This window comes from Vitis vinifera, chromosome 7 (assembly GCF_030704535.1).
Source record: "Vitis vinifera cultivar Pinot Noir 40024 chromosome 7, ASM3070453v1".
Lineage (NCBI taxonomy): Eukaryota > Viridiplantae > Streptophyta > Magnoliopsida > Vitales > Vitaceae > Vitis > Vitis vinifera.
This window is the reverse complement of record NC_081811.1, coordinates 8,136,215-8,160,683: the sequence shown is the minus strand read 5'-3', so window position 1 is coordinate 8,160,683 and position 24,469 is coordinate 8,136,215. Positions and strand designations below refer to the sequence as shown.

The 24,469-nt window shown below is 36.5% G+C and overlaps 3 protein-coding genes and 1 pseudogene across 3 annotated transcripts; all 4 read right to left on the bottom strand.

Moving 5' to 3' along the window:
- Positions 1–78: 78 nt before the first annotated feature.
- LOC100253278 (uncharacterized) lies at positions 79–9,732 on the bottom strand. The gene is made up of 8 exons (XM_002269601.5): positions 9,539–9,732; positions 8,015–8,227; positions 7,714–7,905; positions 7,434–7,634; positions 7,238–7,318; positions 3,164–3,299; positions 508–600; positions 79–350 (listed from the first exon to the last, which is right to left on the bottom strand). Exons 1-8 carry the CDS (start codon positions 9,641–9,643, stop codon positions 277–279), a joined length of 1,095 nt encoding a protein of 364 aa, XP_002269637.1. The 5' UTR covers positions 9,644–9,732; the 3' UTR covers positions 79–276.
- A 589-nt stretch (positions 9,733–10,321) lies between these two features.
- On the bottom strand, positions 10,322–13,416 carry LOC100263538 (probable aspartic proteinase GIP2; annotated as a pseudogene).
- Positions 13,417–13,519: 103 nt separating this feature from the next.
- Positions 13,520–18,628, bottom strand: LOC100258397 (RPM1 interacting protein 13). Its single transcript, XM_002268910.5, has 3 exons — positions 17,665–18,628; positions 15,020–15,106; positions 13,520–14,918 (listed from the first exon to the last, which is right to left on the bottom strand). The coding sequence occupies exons 1-3, from the start codon at positions 17,974–17,976 to the stop codon at positions 13,782–13,784; spliced, it is 1,536 nt and encodes a 511-aa protein (XP_002268946.1). The 5' UTR covers positions 17,977–18,628; the 3' UTR covers positions 13,520–13,781.
- Positions 18,629–19,969: 1,341 nt separating this feature from the next.
- On the bottom strand, positions 19,970–24,246 carry LOC100247988 (ribosome biogenesis protein BRX1 homolog 2). Its single transcript, XM_002269993.5, has 8 exons — positions 23,974–24,246; positions 23,718–23,859; positions 22,888–22,966; positions 22,568–22,692; positions 21,777–21,878; positions 20,641–20,709; positions 20,455–20,553; positions 19,970–20,289 (listed from the first exon to the last, which is right to left on the bottom strand). The coding sequence occupies exons 1-8, from the start codon at positions 24,240–24,242 to the stop codon at positions 20,158–20,160; spliced, it is 1,017 nt and encodes a 338-aa protein (XP_002270029.2). The 5' UTR covers positions 24,243–24,246; the 3' UTR covers positions 19,970–20,157.
- Positions 24,247–24,469: the final 223 nt, after the last annotated feature.

Genomic DNA, 24,469 nt, shown 5'->3' with positions numbered 1-24,469 from the left:
GCTCAAGTCATCCAAGTAGAGAGCCTGCTCAAGCCAGGACGTTGGTGGGCTATGGCAACCCTGGTACTTGGGAGGGACTTTGACAACTGAAAGTTTGATCTATTAATTTAATTTAAATTTTATTTTAAATAAAAGTTCTTAAAGGGGCATCAAGTTCCTCGATCCTATATTTAAGCAAACACTGTAACAATCAAAATTGTGGTCGCCCACCACCTTAAGATTGCTTTGCATTCACTCATCTTCAACGCTTCACCACTTCATCCTGCCACCAGCTGCTCATGATGGAAGAGACCACTTTCCATCTCTAAACTCTTTATAGAAGCTGGATCTTTTTGAAACCACATAGAAAACTGCATTCCCAGGTACAACCAAATTAAGTTAAAAATAAGACAACAAAAAAGCAACCCTAATAACAATCAAAACAGCAGAAATGATATCAAATTATAGCAAGGGGATTATATATATATATATATAAAGGTTGCCCCTTTGAGAAAGTAGAGACAGCACCTGGAATTCCAGGAATCATAAGGTTGGGTTCTTTCAGCACATCATTAAGCGTTCTCTTTTCATTCACTTTGACCCATTTAGAAGACCCTTTGCCTGTTCAATATTAAAAATTTTGAGAAACATAAGCTCATGTAGCAAAAGAAAAGAAAAGGAAAAAAAAATCAAGCAACTTCACTCGTAAAATAAAACATGCAGTCAACTTGTATGTTGTAATGAACAAAGATGAATGGGAAGTAATAGAATGTTAATAAGTATCACAGTTATCTATCTCAACAATTTTTCCACCGCACTCCTGAGGCCACTCTCTTGATTGTACTCGTTTAAGATCATTATGTCATATAGACGCCGCATAAAAGCTGAGGTTTTAAAATTTTGACTCCAACATATAATTCAGTGACATCCTAAGTGAAATTGGTTCTCGGAAGCCAGTGGAGATCTAGATATTCTGCAATAATTGTGGAAGTTGTTTACAGTATGAGAAACCAATAACAGATAATAATGCCTAACAAAAAATAAGGAAAAAAATGAAATGCTAGAAGAGAATGTCTGAACATGTTTGAAGAAGATAAATGACAGCATCACTGAGAAGATATGAGAAGGGAAGGCAAACTTTTGTCCTGTCTACACAAATGAACCAATAGGACCTCACTTAAACTAGGTTTAAATAAATACTAGATGTATGGTCATGAACCAATTCTCTGTCCATGGCTGCCATTCAAACAAATCGATGATGTCAGAACAATATATGAAAAAATATCACCTTTGAATTTAACATAACAATATTATATAAATAATTAACCATAAGATTAATAATATAATGGAGAGTTTAAACAAAAATGATTTTAGCCAAGAAATTGTGGAGATAGGTCTTAAAAGGTGTGCCAAAAGAGAAGAAGAAAACAAAAAGTGATATGGCAATTACTAGAAGCAAGCAGCTTAGAGATATAAATATGATGCTTCAATCAGAGTAGTGGCCATTAATAGAATTCAAAAAGAGTTATTCATGTGGTGGCTGAGATAATTAGCATGAGGCACATATAACACAGTCTAATGACTCAGAAATAAGAAACACTTAACGTGGGGGATGCTCACACGCAAGGATGCATGCTTGTTGGGGTATTCACTTAGCACTGTTTCCTATGAGGGGTTCCTCTCCATTAATGAATAGGACCTCTTCATTAAATTGTAGAGGTAATGTCCTTGTTCTCACAATTGCCAATGCAAGGGAGGGGTTCCATTCTTTGTGTGAGGTAGAGGGTTGCCCTCTCAATTGTAAAGTTAGGGTCCTTTCTTCCCAACAGAAATAGGTATACTCCTCTTTCCAAAGTAAGGATGGCTCTTAAACTCACCTTGCTCAAAAGTTGACTGTGATCATCTCCCCCTAGCCTACAGGTGCCCCCCTCCCGCTTGTGAGGATGTAGTACCCCGATGTTATTGCACTTAGTCGAGCGGGGAGCAGGAATGCAGGACCCTGACATCGACCTAATGCTCCTCACTGACCGAGTAGGATTGGTTTTAGGGTCTTGATTCGATGGATACATTTGAAGGCTCATCAAAGCTAGATAAACTGAACATGAGTTACAACTGTTTCAGCCAGACTGCACAGGAGGAAGATCCATCATGTTCAAGTGAAACATTGATACACGTCATGATGTGTCATGTCAGAACCTAACCCCACCTTCCTCTTTCACTAAGTTTTTGGATTGGGTTCGTTTTCACATTGTGTTGTTCCTCTTGGGCTCCTAAATGAGTAGCCCAAAGGGGCTTAGTTTGAGAGGATAGGAAAGTCTCATCTCCAAGAGCTACTGTAGCCATCTTAATTTTCCATGACCATTCTGGACATTTCCTCTAAACTTCAAATCTTTGAGGGCTGCTGTCAACTCTCTCCTCTCTTCTCAGACCTTGACCAATCACCATTTAAATGACTAGTCTTTTCACCTATTAAGGGCCTGCTTGGCATGATTCATCTTTCAGTGAAAAGAAAATTCCTGTAAGCTCAATATAAAGAAGAGGTTGTTGTTTCATATGTAAGAAAACTTTGAACTCTCGGACCTCTTCCTAGAAGCTCTTTTAGAGAAGTTTCTAGACCTCAAAGCTCTTCCACTTTAGAGTAACTTAATCTGTAGCATAATACAGTTTACAGCTTTTAAAGATCTAAAGGACTTAGACAAAAATCTGTGCCAAGCAGGACCTAAGAATCATATGTAGACATGGTCCAAACTAGACCATATAAAATGAATAGAATCATCCTAACCATTTTACTGGATCAATACACCACTGTGAGCCACTACATGATGTTAAGGACCCTACAAATGAAAAAAACTTAATATGATCTTTCTAGCAATTATATTGGCTGACAGGCTTGGTTTTCGCCCATTACACGTGTCTATTGGCGAGTTAGAAATAATAAGTGTCTGCACTAATGGAGGTGAAGCCCTGAGGAGCCAACTCAAATTTGTCCTATAATCCAAGTAGATAAATGCATAGGGACCATAGCTTTCTCATATATTCACTAGTTCAGCAGAAAAGCTTTACAAGACTCTGACATATCTAAATGCATCTATGACTAAAAAATTACATATAATGAGGATACACACACACATAGATGCAAACAATATTTGACACCAAAAATGACAAGGTAGATTAAGAAACATACCTGCAGAAGTAACATCAAGAGAACACTCAATCACATCCTTCTCTTCATCACCAATGCTTTCCACATGAGAACCAACAGTTCCCTCTAACAGATAAGAAAGGAATTTTGCTTTCGGTAAACAAACTCCAGAACCGGCCTGATAATAAATGAAAGAGAAGTTAAAAAATAGGAAGTATAGAAGATGATATTATTGGATTACAGATATGTCATTTACTAGAGGATTTTTATTGTAAAAATATTTTTGTACGGAAGGATGTCTATAGAGGGATGCCTCTAGTAAAGTTTGCACAAATTATCTTTTGTGCATATCTTTATTCTTTTAGGGGACTACTTTAGCATAATGATATACACAGCAGTAAGGTTCAAATAGTCATAGAAGCATGCTGATACTGCATATCACCTTTTAAGATTAGGTTAGGACCATAGACATAATATGCTGCAAATAGGCAATTTCTTAATTGTTTTGATCAATATTATCCCCTTGCCAACAAAAGGATAAAACTAAATGACTAATCAGGCAAGTAGTAACTTTAACTGATCTAGATGTATATCATTTTCTTTCCTTTTTCAGGCTTTTATGAAATCCAATACATTAACACAAATCCCTCCCAGGCACACATATTTCTAAGAGAAATTTCAGCAACATGCGTTAGTAGCATGTAATGGTCATAAAGTTCCTTGCAAGTTGGGAAGTGTATAAAAATAGTACTCAACTTTCATTGCTCACCAGTACAACCTACAGAGGGAATAGAATTCTGTGTATGTATATAATGAATGAATCATGTATACTATGCGTAACTAACAATGAGAAAATATCATAAGTGCCCTAGTGATAGACATATTTGATGAAATTTCATTACAGATGCCTTTTATTTCCCTAAGATAGCACATAGAAGCACAAAATTGATCAACTTGGATGGATCAACCCAATGCTAACAAAAAACGTTAAATAATTTTACACCATGTACATGCCTAAATTTGGAGTAGTGAATTTTTGTGCCATTTTCATCATCTTATAGAACTGCACTGTTGATATAAGTCTATCTTATCTGGATCTGTTCATCATCTTGATTGTAGAGTTTCAAAGTGGCCTCTATTTTATCTAGGTCTACCTTTAGGAGGGAATCCAAAGACAATAGGATTATAGGATCCAATGATTAATATAATCTCAAAGAGGTTCGATGGATGGAAAAAGGTTTTATTGTCTTTAGGGGAGAGGATAACCTTAATTCAATCTTGTTTGACTCACATTCCTAGCTATTTTCTCTCTCTCTTTAGGATCCCAACATCTATAGCCTCAAAGATTGAGAAATTGCAAAGGGACTTACTTTGGTCTGGGATTAGGGATAGCAAGAGATCTCATCTTATCAATTGGAAAGTAGTGTGCAGGCCAAAGGAGATGGTAGGTCTGGGTTTAGGGAAGACTTCCTTGAGAAATAGTGCACTCTTAGAGAAGTGGCTTTGAAGGTTTACTAAGGAAAGTTGTGGTCATCGGCATCAGGTTATTGCAAGCATTTATGGGACACATCCTAATGGATGAGATGCCAACATTATGATTAGATGGCCACAAAAATGTCCATGGAAGGCTATTACACAAGTCTTTCAGGATTTTGACCCACACATTCGCTATTTCGTGGGGGGGAATAGGGAGAAAATCCGATTCTAGGAAGATTTTTGGTAGGGAAGTGAACCTCTCTATTCCCAATTTCTAGAACTCTATAGAGTTATCTCAGTGAAAAACCCCACCATCTTAGCCATCCTTGATAATTCCTACTTGAGTTCTTGGAATTTTAACTTTCATTGCAATCTCACCGATATTGAAATTGATTTTCTTGAAAGACTCATGTCATCACTCACCGCGGTGCGCTTGTCTCCCACTATTGCAGATTCAAGGCATGGTCTTTATCCTTCTCCAACTTATTTTCAGTAAAATCTTTCTTTTTAGTTTTGTCCAAGTCCCCAAATCCAATTCCTTTCTTTTCAGCCAATTTTGTTTGGAAATCAAAAGCCCCTTCAAAGTTCAAGGCATTTGCTTGGTTAGTAGCACACAAGATGGTAAATACCAATGACTTGCTACAGGTGAGAAGACCCTACAAATCCCTTAGTCCGCATTGGTGCATTTTATGCAAAGGAAGAAACAGTCAACCAACTTTTTCTACAATGTCCATTAACCTTGGGGCTTTGGCATAAACTCTTCAGTTTAGCCCATATGGATTGGATGCCACCCAGGAGTATCAGAGATATGATGAATCTCTTTTAAAGGATTGGGGAATTCATTGAGCGACAAGAATCTTTGGCAAATCGTTTGCCTCACTATTCTTTGGATTGTATGGCAAGAGAGAAATGCTAAGATTTTTTAGAAAATCCCTTTGGGCCTCTTGTTCTGTCGCTTTTAAGGGAGTTCCACTTAATGTTATTCAACTAAGTTGGCTTTCAATTTGTAATTCATATGGGGTGGATAACATTGTGAGGAGTAGTTCTCACTTTTGTGTTATTTTGTGTTTTTCTCCTTGTATAGTGGACAAGGTTCAAAATCTCGGTCAGGACCGGTACGTCTTGGTTGAGTTGTATCCACCTCGTCCATGTTTAATACGATACCAACAATCGAGTTCGGTATTTTGTTGAATCACCAAACGAATCAGCCAACTGGGAAATGAATTTATGGTTTTGGGATGATTCATGGCTTCGAGATGTTGCAGAGATCAATATTGAAGCCGGCGATGGCAGCGATGCCTGCAAACCCTCTCCTTGCCTTTGGGGATTTGTGCTAAGAATGAAAGAAAAGAAATGGAGATCGGAGAGGAGACGAAAGAGTATGAAGATGGAGAAGATTGGAAGGAGAGAAAGGAGTAGCATGTCAAATCTTCTTTGCTACTACAACTTCATCCATGGCATCTCATGAAGTGGGAAGTGGGTATTTATGGGTAATGACTAATTGCACTTTGAAGGGATGGTTGCTTAATGGGTAGTTTGTGTAACCATGGGAATTTGGGTCATTGGGTATTAGGGTTAAATTGGTCGTGGGTATGGGTATTTCATATTTGATAGAAATTTGTGTATGTGGGTGGAAATTTTTGTTTTCAAGAATATTTGGTTTTTTATGAAATAAATAAACCATGGATATTGATATTAAAAAAATATAAAATTAGATATAGGTTAAAGAATTGGATACCGGAGTACTATAAAAATTTAACAATTAGTTAATAGTAATGTTAAAATCACAAGTTATAATTAATTTTAAAAATTATAATTAATTAAATTTAGTATAGATTGATTAAATAAAAAAATAAATCTAAATATGATTATAAACTAATCTAAATGCCTATTTTTATACTTAAATAATACTACATTAGAAAATGTTATTTTATTATTTTTGTAGTGTATTTAATTGTATTTATTTTTGTGATAATTTTTATAATTATTTTAAAATTTTTTGAGTTTTAAATTAGTATATTTTCCATATTGCCCGATACCAATCCGAGATGTAGAGATGATACGCCTCAAGACCTCTCGAGTCAATGACCGATACTATAACTTTGAACCATGATAGTGGAGTATACTCTACTTTGATCAGGTATTGTATGTTTGTGAGAAGGACCCCTCATCCTTCTCTCTTTCTTATATCAATAAAATTTATCTTCGTTTCTGATCAAATATATGAATACATATATATATACTTCCTAAGTCAATGACCGATATTGTAACTTTGAACCATGATAGTGGAGTATACTCTACTTTGATTAGGTATTGTATGTTTGTGAGAAGGACCCCTCATCCTTCTCTCTTTCTTATATCAATAAAATTTATCTTCGTTTCTGATCAAATATATGAATACATACATACATACATACATACATACATATATATATATATATATATAGATAAGTCATTAGAAAAATTTGTCTCAGCTTGGGAATCACAAAGACTGGTAAGTAATTGATGGAACTTCTTGATTATGGAGCTTAGAGCAATTATGCAGAATGCTCTTGAAAGAGCAAGTTCTTTTGACATAAAATCAATGTCTAGAAAAGCATCAAAAGTAAAAAATAAATAAATATAACAACAAGGGCATACCTCATAATAAAGTTCAACAGCTTCACGGGTGTAATTGTTTTCTTTATCCCAAGGCAGTGGTGGACAACTTTCTGAAAACATCTTTGAAACATAAGGAGATTACAAAGATTTCAGAAATCCAAGGATATTACATGCCATGCCCAAAATCCACATCTACATCAGCATTAAGGTAAAAGAACTCAGGAAAAATGGATACGATGTCTAGATGAGCTGAAAAAATGTCAGTCTCACAAAAGTCTTCAATAAAGTCACTGGACATAACCTCCGCATATAGAAGAAGAACTGGCCAGTGAAGAATATTATTAGTGTCTAATATAGGCTTTCTTAAGCCAGTAAGTTCTTGAAACACTGCCTTCCCAATCTTCAGTCCTCTATTTTCAATTGCAGAAACAAGGTGCTGCATGTTTCATCAGGAGAAGAATGTAAGCCTTCAAGAAATTGAACGAGATTCGACAATATACAAAAAAATCTCAAACCTTTGCTGTGGCCACAGCCTTGGAAACTTGAGCTTCATGGTGCTCACGTTCCGAATTTTGTGCATCAATTTGCCTTGCTAGCTTCTTTAGTTCTTCATTATTTGGATCCCGCTCAAGTCCATTTTCACAATATGATTTCGCTTCACCCAACAGATCCAAAGACAGTGATGCTTTGACTGCACGATAAAATGCCTAATCCACATACATATTGCTTCAAAGCATTAACCCAAAGAAAGTACAGAATCCTGGCTTTAGAATAAAGATCAAGTGCCTAAGACACAGAACAACACACAATACATACCTTGACATTTGTTGGACACAGCTTTATTGCCTCCTGTGCATCCATGAGAGCCCGTCTGTAGTTTCCAAGCAACAGATTCACATGGGCTCTATTTGCATAGATTACTGAGTTCTCAGGGTCACTCAAAGCTTTCTGGTTTATAGCCTTTGTGTAACAATCTATAGCATCGGCATAATGTTTTTTACCCAACTTGACATACTGGTTACCTTTTTCCTGCATGAAAGAGTAACCATGATACCCCAATAATGCAACCATAACAATACAAACCCAAAAAGGATGATGACAATATTGTTCTAAAATACAACCAAAGCCACATTCACGATATTTCTTGACTGAAATAGTAGCATATGAATCCCCATTTATAAACAAAGAGTTTCACAAGCAACCTATTACTAAGGTATCTCCATTGTCCATTGAGGAGTAACCCTACAAATAGTAAAGAAGCTTAGATTTGGTAATACCCAGAGCAAACCTAAAGAAATTCTTCAGTCCAAATACTAATCAACCATTAAAAGGATAGATAAAAAATAATATAAAAAAAGAGGAATATAAATTATTCCCTATAAAAGAAAGGAACTATTTCCTTAACTACATAAAGTTTTTTCTTTAGAAAACCTACTCTTATGCATTGGAGAATACTCATATCGCATAGACACTTAGCAAGTAATGTAGTCTGCTCGTTTTATTGATTGAGGTGGATGGAAAAACCAATTTAAAAGATCTACCAACATAAGTAACATGAATAACAAATCTTGCCCTCTAAACTTCACTTAATCTTTTCAGTAAAAAATTCTTTTAAGAGTGATTTGAAAATAAAAAGTATCCAAAATAGTTTCCTTTTGTTTTTTGGGTGGTGGAATGAGCTCCCCCAAAGATTACCAACTTTTCCTCCACTCTTACAAGAATGCGTTGCAAGATTGGAATACAGTAGAATAAGAATCGCGAAGGATATGGTCTTAGAGACCTTTAATCGAATGGACAACCCACAATCTACCCTTTTTCCTTACAAAAGTTTTGGGACAAGTCCAAAGCACAAAACCCAAAAAGCACAAACCAAGATGATAAAATTACTTCCCATGACCTTCCCTAACCATGGAAATACTTCCCTCTTATCACCTTACCTCAAACAATATCTCAAGCCTAACTTCTAAATCCACAGTTTGTTCTAGCTACAAATAATCATGCTAGTATTTCATAACTTCATACCTAGCTTTACATCGCTTTCTTCCTCTTTTTTTTTTTTTTTCTAATTTAGCCCTGTTTCAACTCCAAACAGAGTTTCATTATCTCAAAACCTTCATCAACAACCTGATTATGCACATAAATTGCTTGTGTTGTTGCCTAATTTTTCCCAGTCTGCAACAATAATTTGACCAGTACCATGTACAACACATTTTCTACCACAACTACTGCGACACCCATTTCAAAAATTCATTCTGAAATTGCATTCTGTTTTCAAAAAACAAAAACATTTTCATTCTCAATAAATACACAAAAATACATATGCATAGAGAAGGAGAAGACCTTGAGTTCAAGAGCAGCTGACTCCTTGAGTGCTGTGATGGCGTCAAGGTCTGCAATCTCGCTCTGGGTATTTGGTTCAGAACCTGTTTCCATCCACAGAGCCATTGATCTTGAGAGAGAAAATAGTGGGTTCTAGAGCGAGAAAATAATGTGTTCCAGAAAAGAAAAAAAAAAAGGAAGATGAACCCTTTCGGTTATGGCGGCAGTCCTTGTGTTTTTATACCTAAATTCTTGGGTTTTTTAGGAAACTAATCAATTTTTTTTTTAAAGAAATATTTCTCCAATTAATTTTTAGATTTCTCTGAAAAAAAATTTAAATTTTTGGGTCAGTAAAATTAAAAAATTTATTAAATTTACATCAATTGTTTTTCATTTTTAATATTTTGTAGAGTCAAAGAAAAATAATTTAAATTTGATAAATTATATTTTATATATAAGTTTAAATTTTATTTATTTATTTTAATTTTTCTATATAAAAATTAAATTATATTTGATTTTTAAGAAGAAAAATATTTTTAAAAAATGATTTTTTTTATATTTGATATTATTATAAAAAAAAAAAGTGAAATATAATTAAAAATTAGTTACAAATTTATAAATTTTTTAAATTATTTAATATTTATATAAAAGAATTGAAATAAATTTAAAATAATATATAAAAATAATTTATTAATTTTAAATCTATTTTTTATTTTTATATTTTTTTTCTTCTAATTTTTTTTATTTCTCTTATTTCTCTTGCTTTTCAATTTTTGTAAACCAAACATTACCCAAACAATTTAAAAATATATAATCAACTCAATAGAATAAAATTAATAACTTTTTTAGACTTATGATTGACTTAACAACTTTCAAAGTTCATTAAACAAAACTATGGAGTAAATTAAACACCCATCTCTTTCCCAAAACTTCACTTTCCATTGACATCTTCAGTTGGGAACATTTCTTCTCAAATAGGATTACCACATTCCAAAACAAAGTGATGGTTTCAGGGCCTCATGGCTCCTTCCTTATACTGTTAAACCTATGTGAAGATCGTCTGAAGGGTTTAATTGGATGTGAAGTTGAAGTTGGAGCATGTGGTTTGGCTGAAGAGGAGAGAGGAGCTGAACCCAAGCCTTGATGCAGCCAGATCAAACTGTAGAAGGTTATCCTCCAACTGGTACCCTCCAATAACAATTGAAGTTCTGGGGTTTGCTCCTCCATCAACAAATCCAAGGCACAGCACATCACCATTGACAAACACCATTGAATTCGCTCCAAAAACTCTCCAGACCACGCTGTTGTTTTGCAGAACAAGACCGATGGTAGGAACAGCTGTCCCGCCCCGTGTGATATACACATTCTTTGAGCTGAAGCAGACGCTGAATGGTGCTACTGCTGCCACTCTAGTGATGTTCATGGAGGCGGCCGCGCTGATGAAGGCCTTAGTGAAGGCACTGTATATGGAAGTCTCCATGACAGTGTAGGGGTTGACTGTGCTGATCTTTGTCCCTCCAACGCCTTTACTGTTAATGGACAGCAGGGATGTGTTCAATGGGACAGCCTTTTCATTGATCTGAATGGACTTTACTCCAATGAAATATTCTGCAGAAGGCTCGCCTTGAGAGTGAGCGGAGGCTGTGCTCACAGGATTGAGAATCAGTGGGGTGTAGATGAGTAGCTGAGAGGCGTCCACATTAGGGAGCAGCCCATAAGAGCCATCACCCAAGAGTATGACGCCATCAGCTGTGGTTGAAGAAGACAGACATGGCAAATTTTCTATGGAAGCTGAAGGCAGAAGCGAACTGTGAAGGAAGTGCAATACGCTAGTCCGGCCATGCCCTTTGCCCCACTAGCAAGGCCTTCCAGGAGGGAGGTTGGAGCACAGGAGAAGAGGAACTTGGACACAGAGACTGATCTACCTGGGTTCGACCCATCAGTGGATTGGACTGATACAGCATCTTCAGCAAGCTCATCGCTGGAGGCAGTGCGGGTCACCGTGTTATCCGGCAGGACGCTGCATGTGGTGTTGTTGCACCCTGGCTTAGGGGCTGAGAAGCAATTCCCACAGCCACTGCCCCTGGCTAGTGAGCATTGGGCTGACGTGCACCGCGCCGGGCGGTATGAGGAAGACACGTAATTTTGCTCACAATCAACCCACAAGAACTGGCCCCCAAGATCAACGACAAGTTGGAGAGGCACAAGGGGGGTCCTTTGGTTGATACTGGTCACATATTGGAGAGTAGAGCTATCTTTTGAGACGGGAATAACAAGGGCATGAGGCCTGAACGATGACTGAGCATTAGAGGATGAAATGAAGAGCAGGGAGGAAAAGAAGAGAAAGTAGGAAATAGAGGAAGCCATGATAGAGTTTAGCAGCTATAAGAGAAGAAGGAGATGGGCATGGAAGAAGAAGTGGAAGGGCAGCTGTGTTTTTACAGGTTGTGCTGGGTGGATGGAGACTTAAGGTCAAGCAAGGCGAGGTCAAGCAACGCTAGCTGTCTGGCTTTGGTTAATGGCATGAATCATGGCAAACAAAAACAGTCTAGAAAGCTTGCTGTGGAGACTTTTCAAACTTGGTTTGGACATATATTTTATTTGAACAAAAAGGAATTGAATGTGGATAGGATCCTGGTGGGTGGAGAAGAAGTCCAAAGACAGGGCCGGGACAGTCAAGGGAAGCAAAGCCCAAAGCCCACGGTGAGAATCATTCAGGGCAGCAACGTAGTCACCCTAGAAAAGCTACACAACTATGACTTGACTTGACTTGACTTTCTTGTAGTGGAGTTAAGCCAGATTGCAACATCTGATTTCATTTTCAGTATACCATAATTTCATGACTTACTGATTCAATGTCAAATTACAAATCTTCCATGTCTGCATCAAATCTTAAATTAATTCTAACTTACAAGTAATCAATAAATGGTTTTAAAATTCAATTCTTGAACATACCAATATGATGAAAAATTCGAAAAATAGAAGCACCATTTCTCAATCAAGTCAAAGATCCAAAAAGATGTAAGTGACAAAAAATGAAGTCCACATACATGGCTTTTCGAAATATGAATTGCTATCATCCATATGAATATGAAAGACTTCATTGTTTGATGAAAGTCGCTCAAAATGATTAAACACTTCACATTAGGTAACTCTGGTTATCATATGAGAGCCTCTCAAATGAACACCTCATCATGATAAGAAAGTTAACTGAGGAGAGATAGAGGGCCCGATCAAAATCTGATTAACCCTATAAAATGTATGTAAATTAAATTACATGCTCGGATATAATTGGTAGAGTACTTCTTCGTAGAGGGAGTTGTTCCATCAATATTTTTCCCGTGTTAGAAGAGTAATCAAATTTTAAAATGCAAAAATGGAAATATTTAGCATCCTCTTAAGAAGAGTTATCAAAATATTTAGGTTTTAAAACAAAACATGCCCCAACGCCCCCAACCGGTGAGTGGAAGCATCTGTAACAATACTTGGGTCATGAACCTGTGGAGACTAGATGTATCCTATCCCCAGCCCATGGAGTTCTAACAGCTGAAAACGCAGAGGGTTATCACACACAAAAAGCCCAAGATCAGCAGATTGAAAATTCATCCTGGGCACCTCAAGAAGCAACCATTAGAAAGTAACAAGGAAACATAGCTGTGTTCAAAGTAGGGTTGGGTTCCATTCCTCCAGTGAAAAACTGAACCACCCACATGCAGGTAGTACTATCAAAGAGAGGATGAAAAAAAATGTAGGAAAACATGCACCATCATATGGGGTTTGCACAGTCTAGGATGATGAGATAATTTTTTTTTTTTTTTTTCTATAACCAAAGAACCTTTCATGGCCAAGCTCTTAAAACTCTCCATAAGGATCTAAACCTTGGGTTACTGATCGTCTCGCAACAATCAACACCTAGTAAATTCAAGGTATTATCAGTGACAGGATTTGAACTTGGAACCATATGTCACTTGTGGTTCCAGTGCCCTGAACATAAGAGATAAATTTGAAAGAGGAAAAGGGCAGGAATCATATAAAACGAAATGATGATTCAACATCTGAGGTTCATACATACATATATATATATATATATATATATAATCATTTGAAAAAACCACCTGCATCTGTACAGCATTGTTCAACAAACAGGCAGATTGTCTGTTTACCTAGGTTATGGAACTGTACATTCCATTCTCTTCTGATTAAGTCTAAAACCAACCCACAAAACAGGGATCATGTTTTACCCTTTTTGGCAGATTCTAATCAACTAAGCATGCGTCAGACTACCCCAAGAGGTTTCGAAATCAAAATAAAGCATTCCTGCATCTACTGCGGCCGGGGCATGATCCTGAGAAGTTAAATTCAATCCATTGGGCACAGAACCTTCAGGGGCTCCCTGAACAGACTGGTTTTCCAGAATCCAGCTGTCAAATAGGTCCAATGGATCAGGATTCGTACTAACAGGAAACTGCGGATTGAATTCCATGACAGATGGTATAAATGTTGGCTCTGCACTTTGAAGTTGGGAGTTTTCTATTGGAGGTGGTTGGTCGCTATGGCTGGTACCTCCTGGCCAACTTCCACTGATATCGGCAAAACTTGGATTCACAACATTTTGAGCTTGATTCCCATGCAGATATGTACCTTGGCAATCATTTGACTGAAGAATAGGCTGACCGTATGCTTGTGGTTGTGAAGGCACTGTATTTGAAAAGATGCTGCCCATGTTTGGCTGGGTGGTCTGATGTTTAGCAGAATCCAAAGCCACTCCAGGAAGGTGGTCGTGCCACCTACTAGAAGTTCTGTCATTTGGCGTCGCTCTTTGGGGGACATTTCTAGAAAATGTTGTATAAGCGTGATTAATGTTGTTAGGCAAACCATAACCTGACCGATTAGCAGTCAAGGCACCTCTGCCAGAACCTGTCCTTTTAAACATTGGTTGGGAAGAGGAAAATTGGGGGCCTAAAGGTCCAAAACCATGACCTCTGTCCTTTCGGTTAATAATATTACTCTGTGTACCATGCGGCTTTTGTGAGACCAAATGCGGTTGGAATCTAGTTCTGCCCAAATCAACTTCTGACCTCTGGTTTCTAGTTAGGCTTGCCGTGTTTGGGACACCAACATTGGTTCGGGAAGAGCAAGCATGGATTGAGGTTGGCCTAGAAACCTGATTCTGCCATATGGGGTTGGGTTGCAATAGAGGAAATGATGAATTTTGGCTAACTTGGGGCAATGCTGTGGCGTGTTTTTGAATAGGTACTTGCTGACTTTTCCCTAGCCTGAAACTTTTCCTCTGATCTACCCAAAACTCATCTTTATTAGTGGCATGACAATGGTCAACAATGTTCATACCAGTCCCCCAATGGCCACAAGGGGCAAGTGAATCGCAGACATAACAATGGCACTGCATTGTAGCACCAGCAGAGATCAGCAAAATTCTCCCATAGGAGTAACATAGAGAATGCTAATATTTATGGAGGCCAAAGTCTAAGAGAGTAATCTTACCTGGTCACAGTGCCTATCATGTGTGGTAGAATTAAAAGGAAATTTAGCACATTGGTCCCGTGAGTGAGGGTAATCTCTGCATGCAATCTGCAACCAAAACAGAAAATAATGAATCAAAGTTGATACCAGAGAAAATTTGACAGCATCTTCCCAACTACACAGAAACTAAGAAATTGATAATAAAGGTGGGAAAAACTTAAGCAAAGGTTTTGTGTGAGATAGTAAAGCAAACGATACTGCAATGATGCAGCACAGCTGATCAATGCCACCTATAACATCTGAGCCCAAATAAATCCAAAATTCAAGAATGCTTCAAAGGTTCTTTCAATTCTGATATTGGTGAAATTCAGGATCAGCATTAGGTTTTCAAATTTGTATCCTTGGCACTTCAGTCATTTTTTTTGTTGTTTATTTTTTATTTTTTATTTTCAATGGGAACTTAAATCTATGGCATTACATTAATTTTACTGTTGTTTTTATTAGTATCACAGTTGTGTTACTCCTGAGACAATATTTCTTCAAATAACAACATATCTAACTTTGTACTTCCAAGCTGCCTAAAAAGTGTTTAGCACATGAGAGATAAGTAGATCACAGTCAAGAGAGAATTCAGGAGGAAGCCTTAGTAACAGAAATGGCTCTTTTGCAGGGATTTCATTTGCATGGTCCTATTCAGGTTGTTTGTTATAGGGACCTCCTTGATCTTACAAGCAGGATCAGCCCCTCCCAGCTTTGTCACATGCAGCAGCCAGGAACCAAAACAGGCCCATGTTTTCACCACCCAACCTCTCTCCATGTGGTAATTCAAACATGCCAGTCTCTGCCATATGGGAAAACAAGGCATGTCCACATCTCTTTCCATTTAAAAGCTAGAGATCTAACTTCTCTCACATGCAGGAAACATGCCCTTTTTAGCTACAAGACCACATGTTCCAGAGTCGAAAGGTTAATAGCCTAATTGGCTGCCACCCCAGCTGCCACATGTTAAAGTGGCACATTTATAGATATTTGTTTGGCTGAGTAATCACTTCAAAAAAAACCTGACCGTGTAATAGAAACACCAATTCTAAAGCAGTATGATGCACCACCTAACTCAGTGCCTTGCAGATAACCGGATAGAACTGCCCAAGTCATAACAATGCACCCACATGATGGAGAAACAGTCTCCAAACAATCAGCATGTTCCTGAGAGCTGAAAGGGCCCAGCATGCCAGAAAGCATTATTAATTTGCCCAAATACTATTGATATCTGAATGCAGCATATAAGATAACAATATTGATGCTGCAAGTAAGATATTCAAGTTATAGAGATATTCTAAAAGAAATGCCAATTCTCCATGGAACAGGATAATAGCAAATAAAAATGTAAGGAAACACACTAATCGGGCATTGATACCATATAAAATCTCCATTAAAATGTAAAATCATATTATAAAAGTAAATTTAATTCAATTTCTGATTCAAAGAGAATGCAGGACTCATTATATTTTCACATGCACCATGACATAATGACAAAGTGGAAACCGACAGGCAAAATAGAATACCAAATTAAACTCTGTAGTCCTCTCTATAAAAACAAATTGATTTTTTTTTTTTTTTTTTTGATAGGCATTGTTTTCCTTTATATGAAATGAAAATTTTTATAGAGAGTTGAAAAGACTGTACAAAGAAGGAAAATAGACTCTTCAAATAGAAACAGGAAACAAATTAAGGAATGGCTAAAAAATAGATTTCCAATCTAGCAAAAGAATGGTAGAAAGGAATTCCTAAGAACTCCTTGGTGACACGTACAAACTACCGAAAGAGAGGACAAGATTTCCTCAGCATCTTTTATTGTTCTTCATATGTCCTAAAAAATTGAAGTGCTTCTCTCAAACCAAATAACCCACAACATTCACGGGACAATGCTCTCCATAAGGCTAATCCTTTAGGGCTCTTCCCAAACCCAAAGAAAGAGGAAACTGACGAATTTGCAATGCCTCTCAGAGCAACCAAGGTAATACCAGCCTGGGAGGACAAACTCTGCCATAACTCTCATGTGAAAGGGTAATGGAGGAAGAGATGGTTGACCAAATCTTGATTCCTCATAAAAGAGAATGGGGCAATCAGTACCAAAGGCAAATGTATTCCCAAAAGCCTCCACATTTGTTGAGATAAAAATTTAAGAAAATGGGAAAGGGGAAATATAATTTGCTGTGTCACTTTGTTAAAATTTAAGGTAGTTAAGAGCAAAGCTTAAAAGTTTCTTCAAGTCTCAAGTAATGGAAAGTGTGGTGTCATACATCACAGAAAGGCTCTCCTAAATGCTTGTCCAAATAGATGCATGGTAAAAATGCCCTCAATTTGGCAAAAATTCATAGGTGATGCCCATGTGCGTATTCGGAAAAGCATTTGCGCATGGACACACCAAATATCAGGCATCTTTTGAACTTAAATCCGAGTTCAAAATCATGATTTTTTTCCCCTTTTTTCCTTCCATTTCTCGACAACCAAACAGAGATTAAAGTCAAAATTACATTCTTAGCAACCAAACATGGATTAACTTCAAAAATAGCATTTAAAAAAAGGAAAAAAACGTTTGAGAAAAATTACATAATCTTATTCATTAACATTGAAAAAAATTATCAAACCAGCAACGAATTTACCTGACCCTTCTCTCCAACGACAAGCAAATCGTCGGACCCATTCTCGGAGTCGTCCACAGTCGGGACAGGATTGTCTGGGTCTCCATCTAAAACCACGCAGTCATCATCATCGTCTTTTGCCGTTGATTTCGAAGACTTCGATTTCTGCTTAGGGTTGACCTCACGCACCACCACGACATCATCGGAATCATCCGTCGGCTTGTCCACCTCTCGGAGAAGTTCCGATAGCCAATCATAATCATCACCCCTGTAGTCGTCCAAACCCACTTCTTCATCAGAGCTGATCTCCAACACCACATACCTCGGATCCATGAAAAGTTCACAAACTAGGGTTCTCCCAAAATTTCCCCAAAAAGCTCGAATTTTCTTATGCACAATAAGATTTTTCCGGAAAGCAAAACTGGGGTTTGATCTGGTAGAATTATAATTAGGGATTCCAACTTGAAAGTTCAAATGCTTCAAACTTCTCTTGCCCGTATAAGGCGATTCACATATATGGACAGTTTAGGGCTTCGATTTCCCATAAAGTTTCCAAAACAGAAAAATACAAAAGTATGAAAAATTAGGCCTTTCCGATGGATTTTGGGATGGACTTGGATGATTCCTGAGAAGGGGGCAGTTCATGAGTAGAAAAGCTAGGGTTGTGAAGGGATAAAACGACGAGCCTGTGTGAAAAGTGAGAAAAAGCAGGGAAATTTCGTGAGAAATTTTGCATATTAAATTTGGGGGAAAATCTGGTGAGAAAAAAAAAAAATTAAATTTAAAAAATCCCTAACTGGGAGGATTTGGGATGGGCTAAAAAATCAAAATCGGGGGTGTTGGAATCCCTAACACAGGAACAGGGTGAGGGCTAAAGGCTTCACTGCTGATGCAGTTGTGTGAGTTTTTGTCTGTCATGCAGGTGACGTGTTCATCAGAATTGGTGGTGAATGCGCTGGGCCTTGGGGACCCATTTGATGCTTTGGGTCCATTAGGGTTTTGGAATAGAATGTAGTTTAACGCCAAAATAATGATTTTGAAGAAAATAAATAAATAAAATAAAAGGTCAATTCGTGTTTAGAAAAGTCAAAGTTCATGATAGGCACATTTTATCCACAACCCAAATTAAGGAAAATAAAAATCTTCTTTCCGATCTTTTAGGTATTTGGAATATCAAATTTTACTAAGTCTGTTTTATCACTGCTATGATTTATAACTAATTATGAACCAAAGATGAAAACGATTTCAACTAGGGGTATTTAGTATATTTTATTTTTATATATAAAAATAAAATAAATCTTTTTTTTTTTTTTTTAAGCATATAAATTCTAGTAATAGACTATAAAAAATTATTTAGTTATTTTTAAATGTATTTATTTTAATATAATTCAAATTTTAAGGAATAATAGAATTTTAAGAAGTTTGATTTTTTACTTTCAAAACTCATATATTTTTTAAGAAAGTAATCAGACAAACATACACTCCAATCATGAAATCTTTCACAATTTTATTTTATTTTTATATTTATTGATTTTAACTATTTATGAATACTTTAAAATAATTAACCATAACAAATTTAATATAAAAATAAATACGTAATGAACAAATTTAAAGAATTATAATATAAATTTATTTGTATTTCTACTAAATAAAATATTTATTTATTTTACAAATATTATTATATTGCCATATTATTTTATTGTTTATGTTTTTAAATTTTTAAATTTTTTAAATAAAAATGGGAGTACTATGATTTTAGCCTTTTACTTGATCTATCACTCTTAGAGGCATTGTGTTTACCACCCTGGATGGTTCAACTATTTCCATGGCATTCATGTTAACTCTCTAATGCTCTAACAGTAAATATGCACATGAAACAGAAGAGGAAAACAAAAATCAATCTTACTAGTGAACATGTCAATTTTGGCCATGAAGTAGATGGGTCAAGGGTTTGAACTTTGAAACAAGGTATAAATTATTCCCAGATTTCAGTGGCAGTTGCTCCTCAGGAATGATTTCTAATTAGAAGTTCTATCTTTTGGCCAACTGCAACAGTGTTCAAGTTCAAACATGTCCAGAAAGACCCTGAAATTTCTAGTTTTTTAAGGTTTAGAACCCAGAGAATCAGAAAATAGAAAATCCACATATCAGGCAGACAAATTCAAGGAGGGTTTTTTCAGATGATAAACTCATATTTCAATTAGAACCTGGTTTGCAGTCATCGTTCTCTTCATCCCAGTCACTTGGGTGTTTAGTAAGGTTTTTCCATCAACAAAAACAAAGACACAGAGAGAGAACCAGAGAGGGAGAGGAATTTACTCAAGTATTTAGTTTCTGAACGCATTATCAATATTTAACTTCTCAACACAAAATCGCATTATCCAAAAGGCATGATCCAAAAATAATACCCAAAAGCATGATTCAAAACTATTCTCTTTCTTGCTCGGCTTGAGTTGTTAAGTTTGCGACTATGATTACTCTGTTAAAAAGAAAAACAATGGATAAGGCAACTTCCTATTCCTTCCACATATCTGCAAACTCATCAGCTTCTAATGGATTTTCCAACTCATGCATCTTCCTCCTTGTCTTGGCTTTCACTTTCTTTGCATACTTGCCAGCCGCCTTCCTCTTCTTTAGTGCTCGAATCTGGAAGCATAAATAGCATAAGAACAATGCACCAGTAAGACTATTGTAACAGAGAAAAGGAGCTGCAGTAACCTCTACCATCAATGCACACATCAGGATCCCCAGAACATCAAACAAAATTTACGAAATGGAAACATTCTACAGGAACATGAAGGAGTTTATAACCTCATTCGGTGATATGTAAAATGGATTCTCATATAATGTTGGGCCTCCAAAGCTGCCACCAAATATCTTGATGGGATTCAAACAAAATCTTGGACCAACCTATCAACAACCAGTTCCAAGATTAAGCTAGAATTATTTACAACAACTAGATAAGTTCTATAATCAGAAAGGTGAATCATTTCAAACCTCAACCAGGGTAATTTTATCTAGGCCTCCTCGATCCACTTTGTCAGATTCGTTATGAGGAACAGAAATCTGTTTCAAATATTTGTAGAAGAAACACTAAGATCAGCACAAGTACCAGCTCCAAAGTAAGAACACAGGGTCACATATGCAAAATTTGGCAACAGGGAAAACTAGTTCTAATAATTATTCCAGGAACTACGCTACCATTTTATTGCAAAATAAGGACATTGATGCTTTGTTAAGAAAAAACCACAAGACATTTTGAATTTCCATCTCAATTGGTCACTTCCTTGGAAATAACATGAACATGAACATTCAGATCTTATTGATCTCCTATTACAGAATTACATCAACAAGGTATTATGAAAGCATATTTTCCCACCTTTTCCATGATTTCATTTTTCATCGAAACAACTGGAAAAGATTTAACCATGCTGCATTCTCATGGGTTATCAGTATGATGACATTTTTGCATCAAGCACTTCATGAATTGCTATTAACAACTAGACAAATATATTCTTCATGGTATGCATTGTTACACACCCAAAGAGTAGACCACATAAGCTGATAGTCATGGCTAGAGATTGAGAATCAAACTTGACTCAACAATGTAATCTAAACACCTTACACAAGAAAATAAAATTTTCAACCAGAAAATTGCATAAATGTGCAAGGACAAAATGGCAGTGGTATTAAGACTGGTTTTGTTAACTAGGGCATTTCTGAGGTTATATATGGGAATCAATACCAATAAAAACTATAGGTAACTAGTTCAAATCACAAGAACTTAATGCGTTGAGATGGCTGTATCAATGGCTGTCTATGTCAATCTAAAACCCTACATCCAACTTAGCACAACCCTATTACGTAGAATGAGGTCACTTGAATAACACTCAAGACAAAGAAAAAATCACTTGTTCACCATTTGCATATTCAAAACTTTAGGTCAATACCATACAATTCTGTCCAACATTCAGGTTAGACATGCATTCTTTTGATTAAATATAAAGGACGCAGGCAGCACAAACGTTTAAGTTTATTTCAATGCCTCCTTATTTTACCTAAAATATAAGACATGCAATTAGAATTACACTATGAATCTAAATCACAAAGATGAAGATTTGAACTACACGAACCTGGTAGTTCCGGAACCATATATGATCATCAGCAAGTGAGAAAGCAAAGACATGATCATGATAAGGTTTAGCTTTCCTGTGCTCCTTCGGAGTTCCAAATATCTAACCAAAAAAAAAAAACCTGTCAACTTATCAAGAGGATAAAACTTATATATAGGCAAATAGATGAGCAAGATAATCTTAGAAGGTGCCTAGCAAAATAAACTTCTATAAATAAATTCCATAGCATCACACGATTGACAAGAATAATCCTGGACTGAAACAAATAAAGCCAAAAATCACTTTCTAGGGAATGGAAATCAAAGATAGTATACGGGTAGAAACATCAGTTTTTTTTTTTTTTTTTTTGTTAGGCAATATCATCGAGTTCTTCATTTTAGAGTAAGAAGTCAAGACAATTTTTCTGGCACACATGCAGAGAGAATGCAAAAGGCATGCCATTGGGCGTGAATATTTGCTCAATGTTCTCAAAGACAATTGAGTGTATTCTTAAGATACATGAAGATTTCAAAATGAGGCAAGTTTCCATGAAAAACATGATATTGCACATAGACCTATCATTTCATCCCAGGTATAAAAGATGTTTGGAAAACTTGATAGATTATTTGTGTTCCTCTGTCCTATAATTAGGTCATACAAATTTGGCAACAAGACATACTTCTTGCACCGAGCATCAGCACCCAAGCCAAAAGATTATAATCTACATATAAATTCAATATCTACTCTTCCATCTGTGAACGATAACAGCTAAAAAGAATTAGTGCTTGACCAGAGAATTGAAATAGATATACCTGTGTGATCATCTCCTTGAGAAGTTTCCAGTGGGGGTCCTTATCAAAATTGGTTGAGAAAGTCAAAAGAGGACGTGATCCTTTTAGATGATTCCCAGTAAGCTTCAACTCTTCCATAGTGTGCACTAAAATAAACAAAATATGTCTCATTAATTAGCTGTTCTTCCTTAAAATCTTAAGAAAAAGGATCCCTCTTACTTAAATAAGTTAGTTCCAAGGTACAAAAAATGATGCAGAATACATAAAATATATGTCCATTAGGCAATCTAAAACTCATATTACCATGCAAATGAATACTTGAAACTAGAGCAGAAAATTACCAGCATCAACCATAAATTTTACAGATGGACCATTGGGGCATTTGGCCATCCATAAATATAGATCTTTCTGTTTCCTGCACTGAACTAGAGAAAAGAAAATGTATTAATTATCACATAAAAAGGCTAGAACAAAGTTCCATTTCTCTGCTCTTAATAACCCAATATGTTTTAATCACCAAACAGCCATTTAGAAATCATGTGGTTACCTGGTAAAATCACAAAATCAGCCATATACTTCATATGAAGAAAAGAAAATTCATAAGAAAGCACAGAATCTAATGATTCAGCAATAAAGAACTATTAACTCATTTGATTTCTTGAATCACTACTTGCCAGTTATAGAAAGGCCCCCACAATCCACCAGAATGGCATCTTACAAATTCAAACTAGAGATAATGTATCCAAGTGAAATAACCAAACTAACAAAAAGAACCCCACATCACAACTCAGCCAAATGATCATGGCAAACAAAAATGCACCTTCAAAAAACATAATTCTAGAGGGAAGCCCATTTTGCTTCCCATTTTTCCTTTTCTCCCTGATTTATTTATTTATTTATTTATTGCACTTTGTATGAAAGAAGTATCATCCTACTTAGGCTTATTTTATTCTGGTTCCTATAGAAAACAGTCAAATCCAATGTTTATCAATAGGGAATTAGATTCTCATAGGAATGAACTTGTTCTTAGTATAAATGGACAAGAAAACACAAACCCACTTAAACATTCACAATAGTCTATACAAATTCAAACACAAAACGCAAAGTCAGAGACCACAACATGGAATTCATCAAAATCAACACAAGAAACAAAAGAAAACTAAAAACTGACCTCAAAAAACAAACAGGAAGAACAGTTCTTGAGCTCAACGAGCTCATTCAAAGTGGCGCCTTTACTCTCCTTGGACTCCACCTTGTTGTCCTTCTTGGCATGAGGGAGAAGCGAAACTATACTCAGCATCAAATGGCGATACCTATGAAGAACAGAGCCACAACAGCCCAGTAAATTGAATGAAAGTTATTTAAAAAAAGAGGGGGGGGGGGGGGGGGGGGGAGGGGAAGCTGAGAAGAGAGGAAATAGTGAAGACCTGTAGCTGATGCGGCGAGAGCAAGTGACCAACACCTTCTCTTTGTTGCGGAAAATGGGAGAAGAAGATTCAATTTCTTTAGTTTCAGTTGGGGTGGGGTCTTTCCAGCCGAGAAGCGTCCGTTTCGGCCTCTCCGGGGCGTCGGAATCCTTCTTCGGCGGCTCTGCAACATTGGCTTCGCTGTGCTTTCGCTTCTTCCCCATCTTTCCCTTCTCTTCGACTAGGGCAAAACTCTCTTGCCTTATACGGCTACACAGTTGCGCCTCCATGTTCCCTCTTCTACTCAACTGGGCCTTCTGGCCCGCCATTCAACTGGGCCGCTCGTGCCCTCCTCACAACATGGCCCAAAACAGTTTTTTTTTTTTGTTTTTAAAAACAATTTTTTGTTGTTAAAAACACAGAACTATTCTCCAAACACTTTTGATAATTTTTTAATATAAAAACAGTTTTTTTACAACTTATTCTATAATTAGGGTATTTTCTAAGAATATATTTT